A 26,034-nucleotide genomic window follows, 5' to 3' on the forward strand; every position below is an offset into this window, starting at 1 on the left:
CCTTTGAAAAACAATTGATGTAAATATTGTCTAAAAAATACTTGCGGAAGTTAAAAAGCAACCAAATAGGAATAGAAATATTGTGCACAGCCTGCCTATCCTGACAACATAAAAGATGCAAAGATTCAATCAGCACCACTAGTCCCATAACTTATATGTGTAACTAGCTCTACTGATTAATTAATAGGTTAATGTCACACATGTAAATGAGTATTTCTCTTGCACAAATGGGCTACTTGAATACAGTTTTCCTGTAAGCTTAATAGGTATGAATGGGCTATTGTATCAGTTTCAGGAGACCTACCAGTTTCTACTTGAAAAGAGGTACATAACACAAGGAGAGTCCTTTTGGGAGCTTTACTGTTGAAAACTTGTTTGCAGCAGTGGGCATTTTATATATATTATTTTATATAATATTGTATATTATACAATATAGCATTGTGATCATTTGAAAATATCGGCTACCATTTGGTTCAGAAAACAAAAAGCCTTTTTGGGAGCAAATCGCCGATAGATTGTGATGGATGCATACATCACTTTTAAAAAAAAATGTTTTTGATTGGGTCACTACCATTTTGTTCCCATTTAGAGCAATTGTGATTGAAAAAATAAACATGCTTGGTACATACCTGAATGAACATAGGGACCAAATGACAAGGTACATGACTGGATGTCAAAAGGGAATTTGAAAATGTCTAAGTTGCAGGAACTTATGATCCTTAATGGTATTGATTGAAGAACAGTTCCATTGTGGTTGAGAAGATAATAAGGTATTTTGGGTGAGTCACCTTCATCTTGTGTCCTAAATAATGAAGGAAAAAGAGTAATGTAAAGTTGTCATCGTAACGCTTAAAAGTTTTCCTTCATTTTCTTAAATGCCATTTTATTTAACTTCTGCTAAAAGCTTCAGTAATTGTATTCAAAGCAAGTATGAAACATGAGCTATGAAAGCTATGATTGAAAACATATTTTGATCATATTTGATCTATGAAAGCAAATAATATGATCTCATCATCATAACAGCCTCTTTGTTTACTCCAAATCCCTATGTTATTCCATGGAATTCTATCTCTAAAGATGGAGACAAGAGAGTTCTAGTGAAAGGCTGCATGGAATAACATTGTAACTAATAAAATAAATACATTGTTTTATTCCCTTATAGTCATCTTCAGGTGACATGTTTGGATAATAAAACTAATTTTATTTTCAGAATTTGAGCAGAAAAATTATATAACAAAATAGCGACACTGATTGTAGCTGAGCTGATCACAACTGACACTCTACTGGTATCAATAGCTGCTCACAAGCTCTCAAAGTTCTAGTGCAAAAACCAAAACCAATATAAAAAACTTCCATATTTACTAACAAGAAATTGCTCTTCCTATAATTTTCTATGGGGAGCACTAAAGGCCCTTAAACTGGCATCATAGTTCACTCTTAGTGGCCGATTTATGTAAGTGCGAGGGGACATGATCCGCTGTAGCGGATCATGTCCGCCACACATCAATAAATGCCATCAGCATATGCTGTCAGCATTTATCATTGCACAAGCAGTTCTGGTGAACTGCTTGTGCAATGCCGCCCCCTGAAGATCGGATACGCCTCAGAGGTGGTGGATGAGTTAAGGAACAGCGGTCTTAAGACCGCTGCTTAACTCCTGTTTCTGGTGAGCCTGAAGGCTCGCGCGGAAACAGCTGCATCAAGCTCCATTCGAAGCTTGATGAATCAGCTCCCTAGTCTCTTGACAACTGTCAATGTACCTAAATGTAACCAATCAGGGATAAGAGAAGCACACATGGATATACTGGGCATGTTTCCTCAATATTTTTTTTTAACTTTTAATATTTTTCATTTGTTTTCTAATTTTTAGAATCAAGAACAGTGCGGAAAGTTATTTTCTATTAGAAAACAAATGGCCACAAATTATATCATCTTCTAAAATAAGATTACAATTCTCATACTGTAAATTGTAAACAGCTAATTCAAAATGTTTAAACTATGTGAAGCGATATTCTAATGTTGCAATTACACAAAACACAACATTTTGGACTGATTTTTTTATTAAAACCCAATCAAAAGATATGGGTCATCTAAAAACAAGACAGCAAACTGTTAATTATCACAATGATGCATTTGTGGATAGAAATCCAGTTTAACCAGATACAATTACTATAACTTACAATCAAAAGTGAGTATGAAATAAAAATAAACATTTTAAGGACACAATTGCTAAACGTCATTTCTAGATGTGGCAGTGGTGATTTCTATTTTCTTGCTTTTCCTGCAGATCTTGTTAGCTGTAGGAGATATCGTACATTTCTGTCTGACCCAATTCCGACAAACTATACAAAAGCAAACTATACAAAAGCAATCACCATAGATTTCATTAATCTAGATCCTTTTATTCATATATACATATAAAATGTTGTTTTTAACTATTACAGAGTTTATTGTACAGGCACAACATGATTGGAATTCTTCCAAAACATCTTGGCCAATTTTATGCTTATTACCTGTCAAACAAACTGTTAAAATGCTTGCAGAAGTATACAAACAAAAGCCGATGTTGCAACTGTTGATTACCAGCAACTATGTAAACACGGCTATAGGCTATGAATCTATAGAGACACAAAATACATAGTCAAATTAGGCTGTTGAAATGATAAAAAGTCCACTTTCTGTCTGAAAGATGGTCAAACATTTAGGGCAAGAGTACAAATGGCATGCTCATTCTTTATCACTAACACTGTCGGATTAGCGCTGGTATTACAAGTTGAAAGTAAAAAGCGTGTGACTCAGGTGCACTATCTTCAGGACTTTATCATGACCTCGCTAACTCCCTATCCCCAAAGAGTTCTATGGGGCTTGTTAAAGAAAGTCTTTTCCTTTTATCTCTCGCTCACTAACCCGATAGTGTCAAGAAGGGCGAATCTGAGCAGCCCGTAGCACGCCATTAGATGGAGGCCAAACACCCGGTGGCATTGGTCAGGGTGATACTGATTGATCACATCCTGAAACCAGCACGTGGCGGAGACAGAAATAAAATGCTCTTAAGGAGGGAAGCTGAATGGATGTTCAGATTGAATACCATCTATCCTTAAGGACTTACTCTATGCCTGATTTTGGTTCTTTAACATAAAGACTATCATCTATGCATGAAGCAAGTAGAAGGAATGAGGAGAGTGGTTGTAAATGGGTACAGGATGCGGGTTCCCTGTGGTATAGATTGTAGGTGAATCCCTGATCTATGTCATTGGTTAATACATGTGCGCTAGTGGATAAAGATGGTCTGCATATTTGCATGTCAAACCCCCTAGACCGAATACTCTACATACATTACCTCGATGTATATGCAATGATCTCTTTTATGTGAAACCATACGGCTGGGAGCTATTGCTGGGTGTAGTGCTAGAAGACACAATATGTAGTGATACAGTTAATCATCCTTTACTTATGTGTCCGAACTATGCATGTGATATACTAGCTGAATCCACTATCTGAACGTATATTTGTATATATTATGTTTATTTGCAAAATGATAACTTGAAATGATCACTTTGAGTGAATTTGAAATGTATATTGTCACGTGGTACACTTTTTACCTTGCCATTCCGGTTCCTATGAAGAGTATATACTGACATTGTATTTAATTACTTACCTGAAGTTATTATTATATTTGTTTGGTTGCCTATTGTTTGTATAAGATAAGACACATGACACTGACTGGAACTAGCGTGTTAAAGAAAGTTCCGGGTTGTACGAAACCAGATGTGAAGTAAATTGATAACATCCGGTAGTCACAAAACCGGAAGTGATGTAAATTAACGACTGCCGGCTCCACAAACAGGCTGTTGCTAATAACAGTGTACGATGCTTTGATATGCATGTTATAGGAAAGTACATTCTTATTATCATTTTGGTATAACACTATTGATGCTGTGTAAGGATGTTACGTTTATAAAATTATTTAGCACATTACTAACCGAAGTGAATTGTGATAATTTCCGGCTCACTTGGTTGTATACACCATTGAATACCTGATATGATATATAATTTTGTGGCTTATTTTCACAGGAAGTGGGAGATTATGCTGTTAGTTGTACACTATTTAAGCATGGTTTTGGTATGTAATTATTGTCCTGAAGAAGGTGAAACATATCCCCGAAACGTCAATAAATTTGACTACAAGTTTTGGTGAAAATCCTGGTCTGTTGCTGTACAGAGAGAAGCACACTCACAGGAATGAACAACCGGCTCAATACATTGTTAGCGTTTTCTATGGTGATTTACCACCTGGATGCAGCTTCTTTTAGCCCAGTAATGCTTTTCACAGAGTATAACTTCCTGTGGTATATCAGTCTGATCCCGCCTATTACGGTCAGTCCAGCACCGAAATACCAGGCAATTCCTCTCTGAATAAGGAACATGGCAACCCCAGACAATCGTTAAGGCCATCATTGGGCCTCGCCAGTGAGGTGTAGCTATATTCCTCTAAGCACACTGAGTCCACGTCTAGTTTCCCCTTTTTTCCCTTAGGGTGACTAAATACATACAGAGAGAAATAACCAAAGCAAAGGGGCAACCAGACGTGGACTCCTTGCTCAGTGTGCTTAGAGGAATATGACTACACCTCACTGATGAGGCCCAATGAAGGCCGAAACGATTGTCTGGGGTTGCTGTGTTCCTTGTTCAGAGAGGAATTGCCTGGTATTTCGGAGCTGGACTGACCGTAATAGGCTGGATCAGACATTGATATACTACAGGAAAGTTCTACTTGTCGAGCTGCGCCGCTCTAGCTGTTGCTAAGGACGCGGAACCTGCTGTCTGCTCATTGCCTAGTGGGGAGTCAGCTCCTCTCTGCATGCAGCAGTGACATCATCGCCGCACACTTCCCCATTCAGAAACTGGTCAGGATCTCCTGTGGCACGAATCCGGCACTTATGTAAGTAACATCAGTCCTACCTATCACTGCCCAAGTATAGGTGTTACTTACTGTTCTCCTGGGTGTTATTGATTTTTATGCTGGACTGTTATATTGTTGCTTAACTCTGCTTGTCTGACCAAACTCCCTGTTAACCATTTAACTGCCCGATTGATATACTGCTGCTGAACTCTGCTTGTCTGACCACTCTGCCTGTTGTGTGTTTTTTTTCCTCAAATAAAAAGAAAATGTTTTGCTAAGTGAAGAACATAAGAATTTCAAATATTTCTATTTAAAACACATTACAACCTATTAAAATTGATTAAAATTATATTGCAAATTTCAAGGTATTTGACTATGAAGGGCTTAAAGTGTATACATATATATATATATATATATATATATATATATATATATATATATATATATATATATATATATATAGTAGAATCTCAATAAACCGGCACCCATGGGGATTGTTAGATTCTGGATAAGTGTAATTCTGATTGCTTGAGAGTCACTATTAAAAATAGCACTAGTTCTATAACCCAGATTCCCAGAATGGCTCAATTTCTTGCTGAAAACAATGTGTTTATTCAGGATACTTGACACTTGAGTTCCGGATAATTGAGATTCTACAGTATATATATATATATATATATATATATATATATATATATATAAGTTCCAAGGTAATTTTGCACTCCAATAACCAACTCACTTATGTAGCTGCCAGGGTGCAAAGTCAAAAGTAATGCAGTTTTCCAGAAGAGACTGCACTCACTGGGCTTGTATAAAATAATAGCTTTTATTTAACACAGGTTAGAATATGGAAAGAGCATGACGTTTCAATGCCCTACTGGCATCTTTATCAAATGTCGCCAAATAGTTAGAATAGCGACATCCCCAGCGTGATGTCCCAAAGGAGGTCTGGTTAAAAGTGAAAAAGTTCTGACTTTTATAGTTACTCGTCTATGAGCAATCAGTAATCCGCATACAGCGGTGTGTAATTAAGCTTGAAACTCCACATCTGATTCAATGTGTTCCATACGTTGTCAGGTTGATGCTTCATGCTGATTGGATCCTTCCTCACATGTGCCTTTCACTATGATGGAAATATCATAAAATATTGTAGTCTTAAGTTGTTATGTTCAACCACTTGCAGATGATGTTTTATATCGTGTTGAAGGGAAGATTGCTCATATTGGGAGAACTTAATTTGTTGCATAAGAAGGCATCCAACAAATTTAGTGAAAATTAAAAATAAAATCACTTACTGCCCCACTGCACAAAATAGGAGAATAGTATGTATTGTCCCAGGAGGAAACTTTTGTGAATACTATTTTAATTCCAGAACAAGGCTTTTTATTTAGTAATGATCATAGTCACCAATTTTAGAATAATCCATGTTGGAAACAGTTATCATCAACCAATGAACGGTCCAATTTGATGTTAGGTCCCCTGGAAATATCCACCTGGACTCTAATTGAAGTAGCATTCTAGCACAATCACCCCCTTTTTTGGGGGGGAATATGGTCAATCACCATACTGCGCAAGCTAGATAAATTATGTTTATGTGTGACAAAATGATGTGCCATGGGAAGGTCTGATTCTCCATTCCTCAGTGCGTCCCTGATGGAGAATCTGTGGTTGGCCATCCTTTCCTTGAAAGTAGTTGTGGTTTTACCAATGTAAAAGAGGGAACATGGGCAAATGAGTATATAAATGACATAAGTACTGCTGCATGTAAGCCGATATCGGATAGAATTTTGCTTATTTTCGTGTGGGTGTTGAAAGGAATCTCCTATGAGTAATCTGTTGCAGGTGACACAATCTGCACAGCTGAAGCATTCCACTCTTGTAGACTTTAGCCATGTTTCTTTCTGGTAACATCTTTGGGGTCCGTTTTGACCAACAGATCACAAACATTCCTTGCTCTGCGGTAGGTTTGTTTCTCCAGCTCGCAAGACTTTTGTCAGTACCCAAAACGTCCCATCTTTGAGTATAGACTGTTGTAATGGGGAGTGTACAGGGGTGTATGTGGTCACAAAATATAACAATGAATTACTAGCTTTCAAAAACAGGAAACTGACCACTGTTGAGACAGATTACCGTGAAAAAAAAATCTACAAATGGTTGTATGGTTGTATGGTAAGGATAAGAGACACAGGGTATATAACCCCAAACAACGCAATTTCAATAGAACTAAGAACGCAATTGATATTATAGATAACAGTAGGCAGGAGTCCTCTGGAAGTGACAACACCAATACCAACATAAAAAATAGTGGGCCTCCAATCAGCCAAAAAGACACTGACTTCACAGTCAAAAAACTTAGAAGGACACACACCAGACGAGGGGGGTACAAAAAGAAAACCCATGTACAAGAAACAAATATAGTATACAATATTAGTACAAGGTCCCTTACTGGGGATGAAACCAAACTATTGAATAGGGGTCTTTCCTTTAATCCCACCCCCAAAACGGATTATTTTCAGACATATATAATTTTCAGATGCAGCTTAAAGAATTTTTCAAAGACAAAACATCCGTACATACCAACACAACATTTAAAACCTCGTCAAAATTTTATCTACCCACATCCAATTCATCTATCAAAAGTTTCTCTAGACTTATACGTTCAGATTGTGATAATAATTCAAACACTCAGACATATTCTAACATATCTGAACAAGAACGTGAAGCACTATCAACTCTTATGAATTATACTACTATTACTATATGCCCTGCTGACAAGGGGGGTGCTATAGTAATACAGGATTACAGTGACTATAGATTAGAGGCCTTACGCCAACTTTCTGATGTATCCACATATAACAAACTGCCTTCAAATCCCACTAATCTATATAAAAAAACAAATAGACAAAACCATCAATTTTGCACTACAAATTAACTACATCACAATACAAGAGAGTTTCTCACTACAGATTTCCTCAAAACACCAATATTATATATTTTACCCAAGATACATACGTTTATCACTTCTCCCCGGGTAGATTGATAGTGTCGGCCAGAGAATCTATATTGTCAGGAGTAGCCAAACACATAGATTTCCATCTCCAACCGGTTGTACATAACTCTTTTTCATACCTACAAGATTCAACTGCCATGATAAAAAAACTGAGGGACTTTGAATCCCTTGAGGAAGGTGATGTTTTTTTGACTATAGATGTTGAAAGCCTTTACACTGTTATCCCCCACCAGGAGGGGTTGAAGGCTGTCAGGTCTATAGTCACTAAAAATCAATATTATAAGGGTCTCTCTTTAGAATTCCTTCTTTAATTAGTTAAACACTGTTTAACAAAAAACTATTTCAGCTTTGAGAACAGCTATTACCTCCAGACGGCAGGTAAGGCTATGGGGTCAAACCCCTTTGAATAATGAAACCCTTACAACATACAAATATACCTTTTTACACACGATACATAGATGACCTGTTTCTTATCTGGAGGGGGAGCCCTGAGACTCTTGTTGAATTGGTACAGGAATTGAAAAATAGTGACTCTCCTATCAGATGTAAGATCGAATTTGATCAAAATGAAATACTTTGTCTTGACCTTAATATCATCAAAGTCAAAGACGACAGGGGTGTGAGATTTGGTACCTCTTTATATTCTAAGACAACAGACAGAAACTCCCTCTTATAAGCATCTAGCTATCACCCTAGACACCAGAAAATGGGGTAATCTCACCCCAGCTCACAAGAGTGGTCAGAAATAACTCTGAACCAATGTTACTAACACTCCAACTTGACTCTGTGTAACAAACTTGAACAGATAGGATATGACAAAAAATGACATTGTGGCTGCAAGAAACAGATTGAACAATTGTACACAGGATATGCTATTAATGTCTGACAATAAGGCACTGACTCCTACTGATAACCAGTTGAATTTTGTGACCACTTACACCCCTGTACACTCCAGCTTACAAGAGTCTATACGCAACAGATGAGACGTTTTAGGAACTGACAAAAGTCTTGCGAGCTGGAGAAGCAAACCTGCAACGATGGTTTACTGCAGAGCAAGGAATGTTTGTGATCTGTTGGTCAAAAAAGTCCCTAAAAGATGTTACCAGAAAGAAACATGGCTAAAATCTACAAGAGTGGGGTGCTTCAGCTGTGAAGATTGTGTCACCTGCTACAGCTTACTCATAGGAGATTACTTTTAACACCCACACAAAAATAAGTGATATTCCATTCGAAATCGGCTTACATGCAGCACTACTTATGTCATTTATATACTCATTTGCCCATGTTCCCTCTTTTACGTGGGTAAAACCACAACTACTTTCAAAGAAAGGATGGCCAACCACAGATTCTCCATCAGGGAGGCACTGAAGAATGGAGAATCAGACCTTCCTGTGGCATGTCATTTGGTCACACATAAATATAATTTATCTAGCTTGCGCAGTATGGTGATTGATCATATCCCCCCCCAAAAGAGTGGTGGAGATCGTGCTAGAATGCTACTTCAATTGGAGTCCAGGTGAATATGTATGCAGGACACTGTGTCCCCCAGGGGACTTAACATCAAATTGGACTTTGGACCATTTATTGGTTGAAGATAACTGTTTCCAATATGGATTATTCTAAAATTGGTGACTATGATCATTACTATGTGGTTAACTATTCCACTATATAAATAAAAAGCCTTGTTCTGCAATTATAATAGTATTTACAAAATCTCCTCCTGGGACAACACATACTATTCTCCTATTGTGTGCAGTGGGGCAGTAAGTGATTTTATTTTTAATGTTCACTAAATTTGTTGGATGCCTACTTATCCAAATAATAACGTACTCCCAATATGAGCAATCTTCCCTTTAACATGATATGAAACATTATCTGCAAGTGGTTGAAGCATCAACCTGACAACGGATGGAACACATTGAATCAGATGTGAAGTTGCAAGCTTAATTACACACCGCTGTATGCAAATTACTGATTGCTCACTATAGTAGTATACTAGTCAGTCAGAACCTTTTTCACTTGGGACATCACGCTGGTGATGTTGCTATTCTTACTAGTTGGACATTGAAACGTCATGTTAAATAAAAGCTATTTTTATACAAGCCTAGTGAGTGCAGTCTCTTCCTGGAAAACTATATATATATATATATATATATATATATATATATATATATACAGGGAGTGCAGAATTATTAGGCAAATGAGTATTTTGACCACATCATCCTCTTTATGCATGTTGTCTTACTCCAAGCTGTATTGGCTCGAAAGCCTACTACCAATTAAGCATATTAGGTGATGTGCATCTCTGTAATGAGAAGGGGTGTGGTCTAATGACATCAACACCCTATATCAGGTGTGCATAATTATTAGGCAACTTCCTTTCCTTTGGCAAAATGGGTCAAAAGAAGGACTTGACAGGCTCAGAAAAGTCGAAAATAGTGAGATATCTTGCAGAGGGATGCAGCACTCTTAAAATTGCAAAGCTTCTGAAGCGTGATCATCGAACAATCAAGCGTTTCATTCAAAATAGTCAACAGGGTCGCAAGAAGCGTGTGGAAAAACCAAGGCGCAAAATAACTGCCCATGAACTGAGAAAAGTCAAGCGTGCAGCTGCCAAGATGCCACTTGCCACCAGTTTGGCCATATTTCAGAGCTGCAACATCACTGGAGTGCCCAAAAGCACAAGGTGTGCAATACTCAGAGACATGGCCAAGGTAAGAAAGGCTGAAAGACGACCACCACTGAACAAGACACACAAGCTGAAACGTCAAGACTGGGCCAAGAAATATCTCAAGACTGATTTTTCTAAGGTTTTATGGACTGATGAAATGAGAGTGAGTCTTGATGGGCCAGATGGATGGGCACGTGGCTGGATTGGTAAAGGGCAGAGAGCTCCAGTCCGACTCAGATGCCAGCAAGGTGGAGGTGGAGTACTGGTTTGGGCTGGTATCATCAAAGATGAGCTTGTGGGGCCTTTTCGGGTTGAGGATGGAGTCAAGCTCAACTCCCAGTCCTACTGCCAGTTTCTGGAAGACACCTTCAAGCAGTGGTACAGGAAGAAGTCTGAATCCTTCAAGAAAAACATGATTTTCATGCAGGACAATGCTCCATCACACGCGTCCAAGTACTCCACAGCGTGGCTGGCAAGAAAGGGTATAAAAGAAGAAAATCTAATGACATGGCCTCCTTGTTCACCTGATCTGAACCCCATTGAGAACCTGTGGTCCATCATCAAATGTGAGATTTACAAGGAGGGAAAACAGTACACCTCTCTGAACAGTGTCTGGGAGGCTGTGGTTGCTGCTGCACGCAATGTTGATGGTGAACAGATCAAAACACTGACAGAATCCATGGATGGCAGGCTTTTGAGTGTCCTTGCAAAGAAAGGTGGCTATATTGGTCACTGATTTGTTTTTGTTTTGTTTTTGAATGTCAGAAATGTATATTTGTGAATGTTGAGATGTTATATTGGTTTCACTGGTAAAAATAAATAATTGAAATGGGTATATATTTGTTTTTTGTTAAGTTGCCTAATAATTATGCACAGTAATAGTCACCTGCACACACAGATATCCCCCTAAAATAGCTATAACTAAAAACAAACTAAAAACTACTTCCAAAACTATTCAGCTTTGATATTAATGAGTTTTTTGGGTTCATTGAGAACATGGTTGTTGTTCAATAATAAAATGAATCCTCAAAAATACAACTTGCCTAATAATTCTGCACTCCCTGTATATATATATATATATGTGTGTGTGTGTAGATATATGTCTAAATATGTGAATATATGTATATGTATACTGTATGTATATATATATATATATATATATATATATATATATATATATATATGTGTGTTTGTATGTGTATATACAGTATGTATGTATGTGTGCACAAACATATTTAGATATAAACTCATAAATACACATGTATGCACATATATACAAATGTTTACATACACACATACACATATTTAAACATTTATATAAACATTGGAGCCCTTGCCAGTCAAACACTTTGTTGTATACTATGGGGTAAATTTATTATGGTGCAGACAGACATGATCCGCTACAGCGGATCATGTCCACCACACTTCGATAAATGCAGCCATGCTAGGCTGACCATATTGCCGCTTTAAGAAGGAACACATATGAAAAATACATATGTGAGGGTTCTTATACAAAACCATTTCTTTATACAGCCCTGAAAACAGCCCTGACATATGTATTTTTCATATGTGTCCCTTTTTAAAGCGGCAATATGGTCAGCCTAAGCCATGCATTGCAGTACTGCCCCCTGCAGATGGCCGCTAGTAGGGGTGTCAATCAACCCGATCGTATTTGATCTTAAGATCGCTGCTTCTTAACTTCCGCTTCAGACGGAACTGAAGTGGAGTGGGTCGGAAGCAGCATGTGCTGCTTCATAAATCGACCCCTATATCTTTTTTTAAACCTTTTAAAATATTTTAATCAATATTAAAATTAATTTTTTTAAATAAAAAGTGTATACTGTAATACTTTATTTTACTGTGTTCTAGATGTGTTTTGTTAAACTTTTTTTTTAGCCCTTACTCTTTACTTCAGGTCTCAAGTCAAGGTAAATATTCTACAGCAGTTTTGGCTTTCGCTCCAGCGCAGCCTATTATTTTCAACTTGTAATATGAGTGCTATTTACCACGTTTACAATATCCATTACATGCAATGAGTGTGCTAGAGCGCTTGGCCATGCTAACCCTTCTCTAGTAAATATGATTTACCATGAACTTGTAATATCAAGTTGTGCGCTAATGTTAGCGCAGTCCAGCGATACTACTTATCGAGTGTCGTGCTATCATCTGGCCCAAAGTGAATCCTTCAGTTGTTAATTTCTAGTCTATCACTTCCCATCTTAACATTTACAGTGCAATTAGTTTTTAAAGCGGACACTGGTGCACCAATTGCTCACAACAATTTAACAGTTTTGCACATTGCTAGCAAGACATATTTTCATTGTGTCATAAAGGAATAAAAGATGACAATACATACTGTTTATTAACAAAATGTACATTATCCAACACTCATTACCTATTGAGTTTAATAAACAAAGAGTTTTTAAGAATAAAAACAGCATTTTCAAGAAAACAATATTAGAAAAGACCAATACATGTATTTTGTTTCAAAATACTGTGGGCAAGATTATAACTGGGATGGCAAAGAGACAAGATTTTTTTAAACAAGCACAAAGTATTCACACATATGATTAAATTAATGTTGTCCTCCTAGTGTCTTTTCACCTTTATGACATAAGAATCAGTTTAATCTGAACATATTGTGAGAATTTTCTAACACGTCCTCAACTATCTGCCATCTTATAAACTTAACCATTATCCCCAATGCACTTATACTGTGTTTATCTCCATCAGGGTCGGCTCAAGACATTGTGATGTCTGGGTCGAGAACCTTGAATATCACCCCTGACTGGTTCTGTGTTTTTGTGCATGATATTGTTATGCTGCTGGGAGCAGATGAAGACTGGCAACTTTTGGCTCAGTGGGCACGTATAACCCTGTTGTCTAGTTATACCCCTTTCAAAATATTTTTATTCAATATTAAAAAAAAAAACCCAGAAGGGAAGCAAATTAGAAAACAGGGCAGTCTAAAATAGTATGTATTTATATATATGATACTTATTAGCCCAAAGACTCCAGACAAGAACCATGGCCACCAACACATGTTCATTGCTGGCTATATGCAGAGAAAAAACAAACATACATGTACTGTTTCTATACCCAATATGTCCATGTTACAAATCCCAATCAAAAGACATGGCTCCTGCAAACTTTATGCCATCCATTTGATCTAGCTGACAAGACTAGGATGTATTAGGTACTTCATTTCATTTTTATTTTTTCAAGTTAAAGGCATGACTGGAAATTTCCGTTAGGCCCATGTTTGTAATATATACCTGCCCCAGTAGCCCACTGGAAAATCTCCCAGGGAAGTCTAGCACTGTGTGTGCTCATTGAAGTGAGTACCTAAATAACAAAATAAATCAAGTCTGTTTCCTTAAATCAGCTCTGCATAGGACATTAGTGGTTTGGCTGGGTCTCACAGTAACTAACTCAGGAACTTAAATGCCGCCCCTCCTCCCACCAATTGACACCTGGGTCCGTTGGAACCACTTAGTCCTATGGTTGAGTCGGCCCTGATCTCCATCACCTAAACCCCATATGCCTTCGCAATTACACCCTAACTGAAACTACCCCAAAACAGTTAAGCCTTAACTGTAATTTAAACCTATCAACCCTCCATTGAAATAATTCCATATCCTCTAATCTCGCTACCACATCTAAACGATAAAGGGATATTTAACAACTTTATTCCTGCTTGATATAGTGTATAGTTTATTAAAAATAAAGTGCAAATTCAAGTTTAAGTTATGTTTCAACCAATCAGAAGCTTACTCACTGAAATACTATGGCTGAGGATTACTTCTCAAGCTAAATACTAAGGGGCATGCACTTTAGTTGTTGTAGAGGACATTGTTGAATTGAAGATTAAGGTAGATAAATGAACTTGGAGCTCCAGTGTTAGGGACTTTGCAGAAAGGAGTTTTTGGATGCTAAAGGGGTCTTCACGTGTTAGAAATAGTCCCATAGTGCTAGACTTTGTCTTCTATTTCAGGAGCAGATGGTCTGTGAGAATCAGAGGATCCCCAAATATATTGGTGTGATACTGGTACCTACCTATGTAATATAAATACCAATTATAAATACCTAAATGTGGAGATGGTTAAAGCAGTTAAAAAACAATATGTAAGTTCTGTCCTTGCATACCTGGTTTCCACTACTTTCTAAATGAGTTTTATTATCACATTTTCTTTGTTCTTTAGGTATATTTCGTTGAAAAGCAGCAACATAAGCTTAGGGGGGTGCATGTGCCTGGAGCATTATATGGTAGAAGTTTTGCAAGAATATTATCCGTTTTCAAGAGCACTAGATGGCAGCACTATTTCCTGCCATAGTGCTCCAGCACCTATCTAGGTATTTCTTTAACAAACAATATTATGGGAACTAAGCAAATTTGATAATAGAAGTAAATTGGAAACTTTTTTTTAAATTGTATTCTCTGTCTGAATCACAAAATACATGTTTGGGGTTTCTAAATGGCTATTATAGCCCTTTAATACAAGGTCAAGGATAGTGTAAGGAAGAGGAGCTTGCAGGTATATCTGCAGGTCACAGGTAATTATAAGTTAACTGTTATACTTTTTTGTGAGTACAGGGATGTGTAATTTCTGGCAAACTCCCATTATCAGGTTTTGGGCATTTCCTTAACCACCAGGACTGTGAGGTCTTTGAAGGCTGATTGCTGATGAACCACTAATGATGCTGGTTGGTAATTACAGGTACAGATCCAGGTACAAATAGCAGGAGTAACTAGAAGCTATGGAAAAAATTGATTGTGTCTGCTCTACTCTATGCCATGATTGTATCCAACCATAATACAAAAGAGCTGTTTTTTCAAGAGGACTCTAATGCCTTTCTGCAGTTTAATGGTTCCTTACGAGTGAATATTATGTCAACTGCAAAGATTACATTTACTAAACAATGATACCTATGTTCAATAATTACCAGTGTGATGCCTATGAAAAGAGGAACCACTGCCTATCTCCCCAGCTAAACCCAACCAACAACTGCAACCTCCTACCACTAGTAAACCTTATTCTCCCTTCCCACATTAATCATAAGCCTCCTGCGACATAGACCTTAATGGCACCAGACACCCAACATCATTGTTAACCCACTACTTCCTAGATACCTCACATTATGCAACCTCCATTCACAACATTAAAGGGACATTAAACACTAAATACATTTCTTATACCTCCCTCTAATTATTAGTGCTGCAAATTAGAACCCAGGTTTCACAGCAGGCATCTGAAGAAGAGATTCTGCTCATATTCAAATACGTCAGCACTGGAATGCAGTAAAAGATAGATTTCAACATGGGGCACCCATGCATGACTATAAGGAATCGGGTAATAACATCAATACTATGCTTATGAAATATATTTAGGGCCAGATTACAAGTGGAGCATTATATTTTCATGAAAGCGATATTAGGGCACCACTGAGTAATACCACCACAGGCTATTGTGCACTGGTATTACAAGTTTTCAGCAATGCGAACGCAACCTTGCATTCACATTGCTGGAAAGCATTGCACTCATGAGATGGCATCAGAACCTTGCGCAGCGATGGGGGTAAGTAGCGCAGCGATGGGCAGCATTTTAAAATATACATGTATATGAATATATACATATATATTTATGTGTTAATATGTGTATACAGGGAGTGCAGAATTATTAGGCAAGTTGTATTTTTGAGGATTAATTTTATTATTGAACAACAACCATGTTCTCAATGAACCCAAAAAACTCATTAATATCAAAGCTGAATAGTTTTGGAAGTAATTTTTAGTTTGTTTTTAGTTATAGCTATTTTAGGGGGATATCTGTGTGTGCAGGTGACTATTACTGTGCATAATTATTAGGCAACTTAACAAAAAACAAATATATACCCATTTCAATTATTTATTTTTACCAGTGAAATCAATATAACATCTCAACATTCACAAATATACATTTCTGACATTCAAAAACAAATCAGTGACCAATATAGCCACCTTTCTTTGCAAGGACACTCAAAAGCCTGCCATCCATGGATTCTGTCAGTGTTTTGATCTGTTCACCATCAACATTGCGTGCAGCAGCAACCACAGCCTCCCAGACACTGTTCAGAGAGGTGTACTGTTTTCCCTCCTTGTAAATCTCACATTTGATGATGGACCACAGGTTCTCAATGGGGTTCAGATCAGGTGAACAAGGAGGCCATGTCATTAGATTTTCTTCTTTTATACCCTTTCTTGCCAGCCACGCTGTGGAGTACTTGGACACGTGTGATGGAGCATTGTCCTGCATGAAAATCATGTTTTTCTTGAAGGATGCAGACTTCTTCCTGTACCACTGCTTGAAGAAGGTGTCTTCCAGAAACTGGCAGTAGGACTGGGAGTTGAGCTTGACTCCATCCTCAACCCGAAAAGGCCCCACAAGCTCATCTTTGATGATACCAGCCCAAGCCAGTACTCCACCTCCACCTTGCTGGCATCTGAGTCGGACTGGAGCTCTCTGCCCTTTACCAATCCAGCCACGGGCCCATCCATCTGGCCCATCAAGACTCACTCTCATTTCATCAGTCCATAAAACCTTAGAAAAATCAGTCTTGAGATATTTCTTGGGCCAGTCTTGACATTTCAGCTTGTGTGTCTTGTTCAGTGGTGGTAGTCTTTCAGCCTTTCTTACCTTGGCCATGTCTCTGAGTATTGCACACCTTGTGCTTTTGGGCACTCCAGTGATGTTGCAGCTCTGAAATATGGCCAAACTGGTGGCAAGTGGCATCTTGGCAGCTGCACGCTTGACTTTTCTCAGTTCATGGGCAGTTATTTTGCGCCTTGGTTTTTCCACACGCTTCTTGCGACCCTGTTGACTATTTTGAATGAAACGCTTGATTGTTTGATGATCAAGCTTCAGAAGCTTTGCAATTTTAAGAGTGCTGCATCCCTCTGCAAGATATCTCACTATTTTTGACTTTTCTGAGCCTGTCAAGTCCTTCTTTTGACCCATTTTGCCAAAGGAAAGGAAGTTGCCTAATAATTATGCACACCTAATATAGGGTGTTGATGTCATTAGACCACACCCCTTCTCATTACAGAGATGCACATCACCTAATATGCTTAATTGGTAGTAGGCTTTCGAGCCTATACAGCTTGGAGTAAGACAACATGCATAAAGAGGATGATGTGGTCAAAATACTCATTTGCCTAATAATTCTGCACTCCCTGTATATACTCAAATTAACACATAAATATATATGTATATAAGTATATACATATATATTTACATTGCGGTCTATGGGAACACACAGTTCCCATAGATTGCAATGTAAAGTCACTGTTCAGTGCCATTTTTTTCTAACACCCCACTCCCACCAACTTTAAAGCCCAAAACTGCCTAGTGCCATTTCTTTATTTAAAAAAAAATGCTAGATATCTTTTTTAATAAAAAATCTATAATGCCCTCTATTTTGAGGGCATTTGGGGCACTTTTAGAAGATTAACCAGAGATCTGATCTCTGTTTAATTTTCTGCGTGCTTATTGTAATGGCTGGTTACTTATCGGGCTCCAGCAAACAGGCAAACTTGCCAGTTTGCTGGAGCATGATAATTTAGCACTCCACTTGTAATCTAGCCCTAAGTGTTTAATCTCTTTTTAAACATTACAGAAGCAAAATTCCCCACCTCTATTGAACCCCTACTATATTACATCCTCATCATGTAATCACTCATCTCATTAACCCTAAACCAATTGGTATCCCCATGGTATTCAGCTTCTATTTCCATAAACCCTAACACATTGACCCTCTACTTCCATGAGCTTTCCCCAGTACATTAACTCTCTATTTCCTGTTTTTGTCAGAGTTTGATTGTACAATTGAACCTCCCACATTAGTCCTGATTTGTTAGACTCTGCAGATGAATTAATGGAAGGTCACTTGATATACCATAGGATTAATATTGTTTGGGAGATTGCACTAATGGTTAATACACTTGGGGTCCGGGTGGTAGGTGGTTAATGTGTTGGCGGGGGCCTGTTTGATCAGAAAAGAATTGATGCAATATTAAGAGTCCAATAAGCATAGCGTTAATTTGTGAAGAGTACATTAAGTAGGTATCAATAGATCCCCCATTAATTGTGGCTTGTCTAAAGTTCTGTTGGTAAAGGGGTTATGTATAAATATTACCAGCTGGCTTGCAATCTTGCCCAGAGCAGATATTTATTTATAGGATAAAAGTCAAATTTGTATAAAATCCAACTTCACTCACATTTCATATATGTACAGGTCTGGTTTCCAAAAGAGCTCTGAAGAAACAAAAACTTTGTCTATTCCACAAAAGTCATCTGGTTGCCAGCTAACAAATTCATTATCCCAGATCTGAAAAAGGAATACAGTTGCAGTTTATAATCTTCAATAAATGGCATTGATATTTTTATGCAATGTTACAGATTGATCACACAAATGTGCAATACAGCTGAAATATGACACTTAGCAACAGACAAAAAGGGACATCGTACAATTTATGTTGTCTATAAGAAAGAGCATGTTATTATTACTTTTCATCAAAAATATTAAATAAATCCTTTTATAATTAAAGTGATACAGTAGAATTATTTGTCCTTTTTTCTACTAATGCTCTCTTGCTGAATGGTCCTTCCTCCTAAAGTTCATTGGCAGACAGGTACTTCTTTTTAATGATCATTGGTCAATAGATACTTCCTGCTAATGCTCACTGAGTACCTAAAAGCAAATTAGTTTATATAGGCAGAGTACAACTGATACTGCTTTATTAGTTTAAATTCCGTTTTAAATAGTTTGCTACATTTTTTTCATTTGAGAAAATACCTATATGTTTTAATGTCGCTCTTTTATATGATAATAAAAATACACAAGCATTAAAGCATACAGAAAAGACACATTTTATATTAATCATTTGGGTATCTCCAAGTGTATGCTCCCTCTCCAAAACATCAGAATTCCAGTTTAAAAAAAACATCATATGGAACATTGTGTAATTTTTATTTCTTTTTCAAATCTACTTTAATCCATTAAAGTGACAGTCTAGACAAAAATGTTATCACTTAAAAAGGCAAATAATCCCTTTATTACCCATTCCCGAGTTTTGAATAACCGGCCAGCAGACTGATAAGGTTTATTCATGTGTGCTAAACCCGACATGAAGTATAAACTGTTTTCCTGTGTTGGGAGGAACTCGTAATTCTAAAACTACCCCTAATAAGAAATATTCACCAAAAACTAGATCTCTGCTTTTTCTGTGGGGCTTCTGGTAACATAATTTATTTTTTCCCTGTGAGACCTCCTAAGACTGTCCCTGATGACCAGCTATCCCCAGTTAAAGTAACATCTGCTACTAACCCAGCACAAACCTAAGTTTTGTAGCACACCCCATAGAAGTATTAGGTGAGGCATGACCATGCTATCAGATCTTCAGATGATAGCACATCCAAGGCTTTCACTTGAGCGCTAGCAATTTACTTGTAATATGGAGCAGCTCAAACAAGACACTTTAAGAAGGTTATTAAAAGACTAATAGATCAATTTCAGGTTTTTGTTGTACCAGATGAGAGAAATGAGCAAAAGATATGCATTTTACTTCATAAAGTTACAATGATTTAACAAATATATCAAGTAAATTTGAGAGAGCCTTTGAGTGGGTATCATCCACAACATTGTATGTAAGGTTCTGAAGAGAATGAATTTTGGGGCTGGAGCTTGTCCCCTTCTAATTAAAATCATCATAATTTATATAGAAGAAGTATGCACTGTTTATTAGGCTTTACAAGGACACTGGGTAGTCCAACACCTTAACCTCTATACAAAGACTTTGCAAGGACATGGAGAGATGAACTTTTACCCAGCTTTTCCGTCATTGTAATATTTTGTACTCCTTTATATGTCTCTCAGCCTTAAAGGGACAGTTAAAGAGCCTGGATTACAAGTCGCGCGGTATGGTGCAATATCGTCTTTGCATGCGGAATTCTCACCAATTTGTTATTAAAAGTTTTGCTTTCCTGTTAGAGATATGACCTTTACTGCAACGATCCATTCTGCACACAAATACCTGTAGTAATGTGTTTTGCAAAACAAAAGAGCACAAAAGAACACATCAAAAATACCTTACAAAGTACACCAACACCGATAAAATACACTATTAACCCATAAACCGTCATCCCCCGCATCACAAACACCAAATCCGCCGATCCCGGACATCGCCGCCACTATAATAAAGTTATTAACCCCTAAACCTCTGGCCTCCCACATTGCTTCCACTAAATAAACCTATTAACCCCTAAACCGCCAGCCCCCCACATCGCAAAACACTAAATTAAACTATTAACCCTTAAACCTAACACCCCCTAACTTTAAATTAAAATTACAATATAACTATATTTAAATAAATAAAAACTTACCTGTGAAATAAAAAATAAAGCTAACATTAATCTATAAATTAAACTAACATTCCTATTCTAATAAAATAAAAAAATACTACAAATTAAAACTGCACCGCCGGGATGAAGATAGAAGACGTCCCCAAGATGGATGAAGGTGTTGCCGCCTGGATGAAGACTTCTCGCCGCCTGGATGGAGATGGATGTTTGGACTTCAGGAACCATGAGTAGATATTCTGGGGTTAGTGTTAGGTTTTTTTTTTTATTTTTTTGGGTGTTTTTTTTTTATTTTAGATTAGGGCTTTGGGCTTTAGGCTTTTGTAAAAGAGCTGAATGCCCTTTTAAGAGGAGTGAAAATGAGCTGAATGCCTTTTTAAGGGCAATGCCCATACAAATGCCCCTTTAGGGGAAATGGGTAGCTTAGGGTTTTTTAGAGTTAGGTTTTTTTATTTTGGGGGGTTGGTTGGGTGGTGGGTTTTACTGTTGGGGGGACTTTGTATTTTTCTCCAGGTAAAGAGCTGTTTAACTTAGGGCAATGCCTTACAAAAGGCCCTTTTTAGGGGTATTGGTAGTTTATTGTAGGCTAGGGGGTGTTTTTATTTTGGGGGGTCTTTTTTATTTTTATAGGGATATAAGATTAGGTGTAATTGTTTTTATTTTTGATAAGTTTGTTTATTATTTTTTGTAAGCTTAGTATTTTTTTATTTTTCGTAATTTAGTGTTTGGTATTTTTTGTAATTTTAGGTATTTCACATTTTTTCGTAGTGTTAGGTTTTTTTAAACTTGTAATTTAGATTTTTTAATTGGTAGTATTTTTTATTTTATTAGAAAAGTAATGTTAGGTTATTTATAATTTAATGTTAGGTTTATTTTTATTTCACAGGTAAGTCTTTATTTTTTTTAATATAGTTATATTGTAATTGTAATTTTAAGTTAGGGGGGTGTTAGGTTTAGGGGTTAATAGTTTAATTTAGTGTTGGTGATGTTGGGGAGCGGTGGATTAGGGGTGTTTAGACTAGGGGTTTATGTTAAGGTGTTTAACGTAACTTTTTTTTCCCCATAGACATCAATGGGGTTGCATTACGGATATTTTTCATTCCGCACTTCAGGTGGTTTTTTTCTAACACTCTCTCCCCATTGATGTCTATGGGGGAAAACGTGCACAAGCACGTCAAAGCTGCCCTTGAATTTTGTGCTGTATGGAGCTTAACGCCACCATATTGAACGCACACGCACAAGGAGGCTTTTCAGTAACTCGTAATGGCAGCGCTATGGAGCGTGAAATAACGCAACTTTTTTGGTGTTAGTTTCGCACCCTGTTTAGAGCAAAACTCGTAATCTAGGTGATTACTTGTTAAAAGAAAATACAAAAAATAAAAAACCTACATTACCAAAAAAAAAAACTAACATTACTAAAAATAATAAATCCTGGAAAGAAAAAGGGGATATGAGATAAACAATACAAAATACCATAGGGGGCGCTTAGCTACTCAAAATCCTACAACAAAAGTAATCAATACTCAAAAAATAAAAAAATAGATCCAAAAAAGTAAAAAATATCAAATTAAGCAGAATAACACAATATAAAAAGTAACGCCTAGATTTAGAGTTCTGCGTTAGGGTTAAAAAGCAGCGTTAAGGGGTCCTAACGCTGCTTTTTAACGCCAGCTGGTATTTAGAGTCAGGCAGGAAAGGGTCTACCGCTCACTTTCTTACCACGACTCGAGGCTACCGCAAATCCCCTTACGTCAATTGCGTATCCTATCTTTTCTATGGGATTTGCCTAACGCTGGTATTACGAGTCTTGGAAGAAGTGAGCGGTACAGCCTCTACCGCCAAGACTCCTACCGCAAAAAAAGTCAGTAGTTAAGAGTTTTATGGGCTAACAATGGAACATAAAGCTCTTAACTACTGTGCTATAAAGTACACTAACACCCATAAACTACCTATGAACCCCTAAACCGAGGCCCCCCCACATCGCAAACACTAAAATAAATGTTTTTAACCCCTAATCTTTCGACCGGACATCGCCGCCACCTACATTATCCCTATGAACCCCTAATCTGCTGCCCCTAACATCGCCGACACCTATATTATATTTATTACCCCCTGATCTGCCCCCCCAACGTCGCCGCCACCTACCTACACTTATTAACCCCTAATCTGCCGACCGGACATCGCCGCCACTATAATAAATGTATTAACCCCCAAACCGCCGCACTCCCGCCTCTCAAAAACACTATAATAAATTCTATTAACCCCTAATCTGCCCTCCCTAACATCGCCGCCACCTACCTACAATTATTAACCCCTAATCTCCCGCCCCCAACATCGCCGCTACTATAATAAAGTTATTAACCCCTAAACCTAAGACTAACCCTAACCCTAACACCCCCCTAACTTAAATATAATTTAAATTAAACAAACTAAATTTACTATCATTAAATAAATTATTCCTATTTAAAACTAAATACTTACCTATAAAATAAAGCCTAATATAGCTACAATATAACTAATAGTTTCATTGTAGCTATTTTAGGATTTATATTTATTTTACAGGCAACTTTGTATTTATTTTAACTAGGTACAATAGCTATTAAATAGTTAATAACTATTTAATAGCTACCTAGTTAAAATAATTACAAAATTACCTGTAAAATAAATTCTACACCTAACACTACACTATCAATAAATTAATTAAATAAATTACCTACAATTATCTAAACTAAAATACAATTAAATAAACTAAACTAGAATACAAAAACCCCCCACTAAATTACAGAAAATAAAAAAATTACAAGAAGTTTAAACTAATTACACCTAATTTAAGCCCCCTAATAAAATAAAAAATCCCCCCAAAATAATAAAATGCCCTACCCTATCCTAAATTACAAAGTAATCAGCTCTTTTACCAGCCCTTAAAAGGGCTTTTTGCGGGGCATTGCCCCAAAGTAAACAGCTCTTTTACCTGTAAAAAAAAAATACAATACCCCCCCAACATTACAACCCACCACCCACATACCTCTACTCTAAAACCCACCCAAATCCCCTTAAAAAAACCTAACACTAACCCCCTGAAGATCTCCCTACCTTGAGTTGTCTTCACTCAGCCGAGCCGAATTCTTCATCCAAGCGGGGCAGAATAGGTCCTCCATCCGGTTGAAGTCTTCATCCAAGCGGGGCAGAAGAGGTCTTCCATCTGATTGAAGTGTTCATCCAAGCGGAATCTTCTATCTTCATCCATCCGGAGCGGAGCGGCAGCATCCTGAAGACCTCCGACGAGGAACATCCATCCTGGCCGACAACTTCCCGATGAATGACTGTTCCTTTAAATGACATCATCCAAGATGGCGTCCCTCGAATTCCGATTGGCTGATAGGATTCTATCAGCCAATCGGAATTAAGGTAGGAAAAATCTGATAGGCTGATTCAATCAGCCAATCAGATTGAAGTTCAATCCGATTGGCTGATCCAATCAGCCAATCGGATTGACCTCGCATTCTATTGGCTGTTCCGATCAGCCAATAACATGCAACATAACAATTAGCACTTTTGGTCTTTTTAATAACTTCAAGTTTATTTTTCCGGATTTTAGAGTTAATTATTTTTGGTAAACTTTTTTTAAATTTTTCATAGGATTTTTTTTTTGTTGTAATTTATATATTTTAATAGGAAGTATTTTTTATTTCATTAGAATAGTTATGTTAGGTTAATTTATAGTTTAATGTTAGTTTTATATTTATTTCACAGGTAAGTTTTTATTTATTTAAATATAGTTATATCGTAATTTTTATTTAAAGTTAGGGGGGTGTTAGGTTTAGGGGTTAATAGTTTAATTTAGTGTTTTGCAATGTGGGGGGCCGGCAGTTTAGGGGTTAATAGGTTTATTTAGTGGCAAAGATGTGGGAGGCCAGAGGTTTGGGGTTAATAACTTTATTATAGTGGCGGCGATGTCGGGGAGCGGTGGATTAGGGGTTAATACCTTTTATTAGTGTCGGCGATGTCGGGGGCGGCAGATTAGGGGTTGATAACTTTATTTAGGTGTCAGTGATGTCGGGAGCAATGAATTAGGGGTGTTTAGACTAGGGGTTTTTGTTAGGGTGTTAGGTTTAAATGTAACTTTTTTTCCCCATAGACATCAATGTGGTTGCATTACAGAGATTTTTCATTCCACACTTCAGGTGTTAGTTTTTTTTCTAACACTCTCTTCACATTGATGTCAATGGGGGAAAGTGTGCACAAGCACGCCAAAGCAGTCCTTGGATTTTGTGCGGTATGGAGCTTAACGCCACCATATAGCGCGCACAAGGAGGCTTTTCAGAAAATCGTAATGGCAGCGCTATGGAGAGTGAAATAATGCAACTTTTGTTGCATTCGTTTTGCAACCTGTTTAGTGCAAAACTCGTAATCTAGGTGACTGTTAGTTTATGCATCATGTCATATACATGTCCACCTCCACAAGTGCCTCCAATAACTTATCCACCAAAGTACGGAAGATAAGCACCCATTGTGGGTGCTCAGGAGAAGAAACTGTGGTCTCTTGAGAGGTCCCTGGATTTTCCTTGGATTCTATGACTATACAGGCAATTGCAGATGCCTCCATCTTGCCTAGGAATGAGTGACGCCTTGTTCCTTACCGCCAAGTTTTCGTTTTCTGATAATTCAGATTGGCTATGTGCAATATCAATCAACGTCAAGAAGACGCCCCTTATATGTACTGATCTATTAATATTTTCCTTACTACAAGCCTTTGAAATAGAAATATAAAAGCGGAATATCTATAGTTCTTTACATAGCTCTGCACAAATGTATTTACAAATACACATGGACAATTAAAATATAAACTAAATATTAATTTTAAAAAATGACTATTATTAAAGGGACAGTACACTGTAAAATTGTTTTTCCATAAATGTATTTTAAATGACTTGTTATACCAACTGCAGAGTATAAAATATTTGAGAAATTGCATTTTTGGGTTTATTTGTGTATCTGAAGTAGCTGGTTTTGTGCTTTGAAACCACAGCCTATTACAATGGGTTGAGCTTCAGGT

General features: G+C 37.3%; 1 protein-coding gene across 1 annotated transcript in view; it reads right to left on the reverse strand.

The window, feature by feature from the left end:
- Positions 1–26,034, reverse strand: part of LOC128647616 (5-hydroxytryptamine receptor 3A-like) — a 175,043-nt gene that overhangs the window by 60,081 nt on the left and 88,928 nt on the right. Inside the window, exons 4-5 of the mRNA XM_053700373.1 lie at positions 18,839–18,948; positions 630–802 (exon numbers count right to left, since the gene is read on the reverse strand). Coding sequence (XP_053556348.1) covers positions 630–802; positions 18,839–18,948 — 283 coding nt within the window. The remainder of the gene's footprint in view (positions 1–629; positions 803–18,838; positions 18,949–26,034) is intronic.

Source organism: Bombina bombina, chromosome 1 (genome assembly GCF_027579735.1).
Source record: "Bombina bombina isolate aBomBom1 chromosome 1, aBomBom1.pri, whole genome shotgun sequence".
Taxonomy (NCBI): domain Eukaryota; kingdom Metazoa; phylum Chordata; class Amphibia; order Anura; family Bombinatoridae; genus Bombina; species Bombina bombina.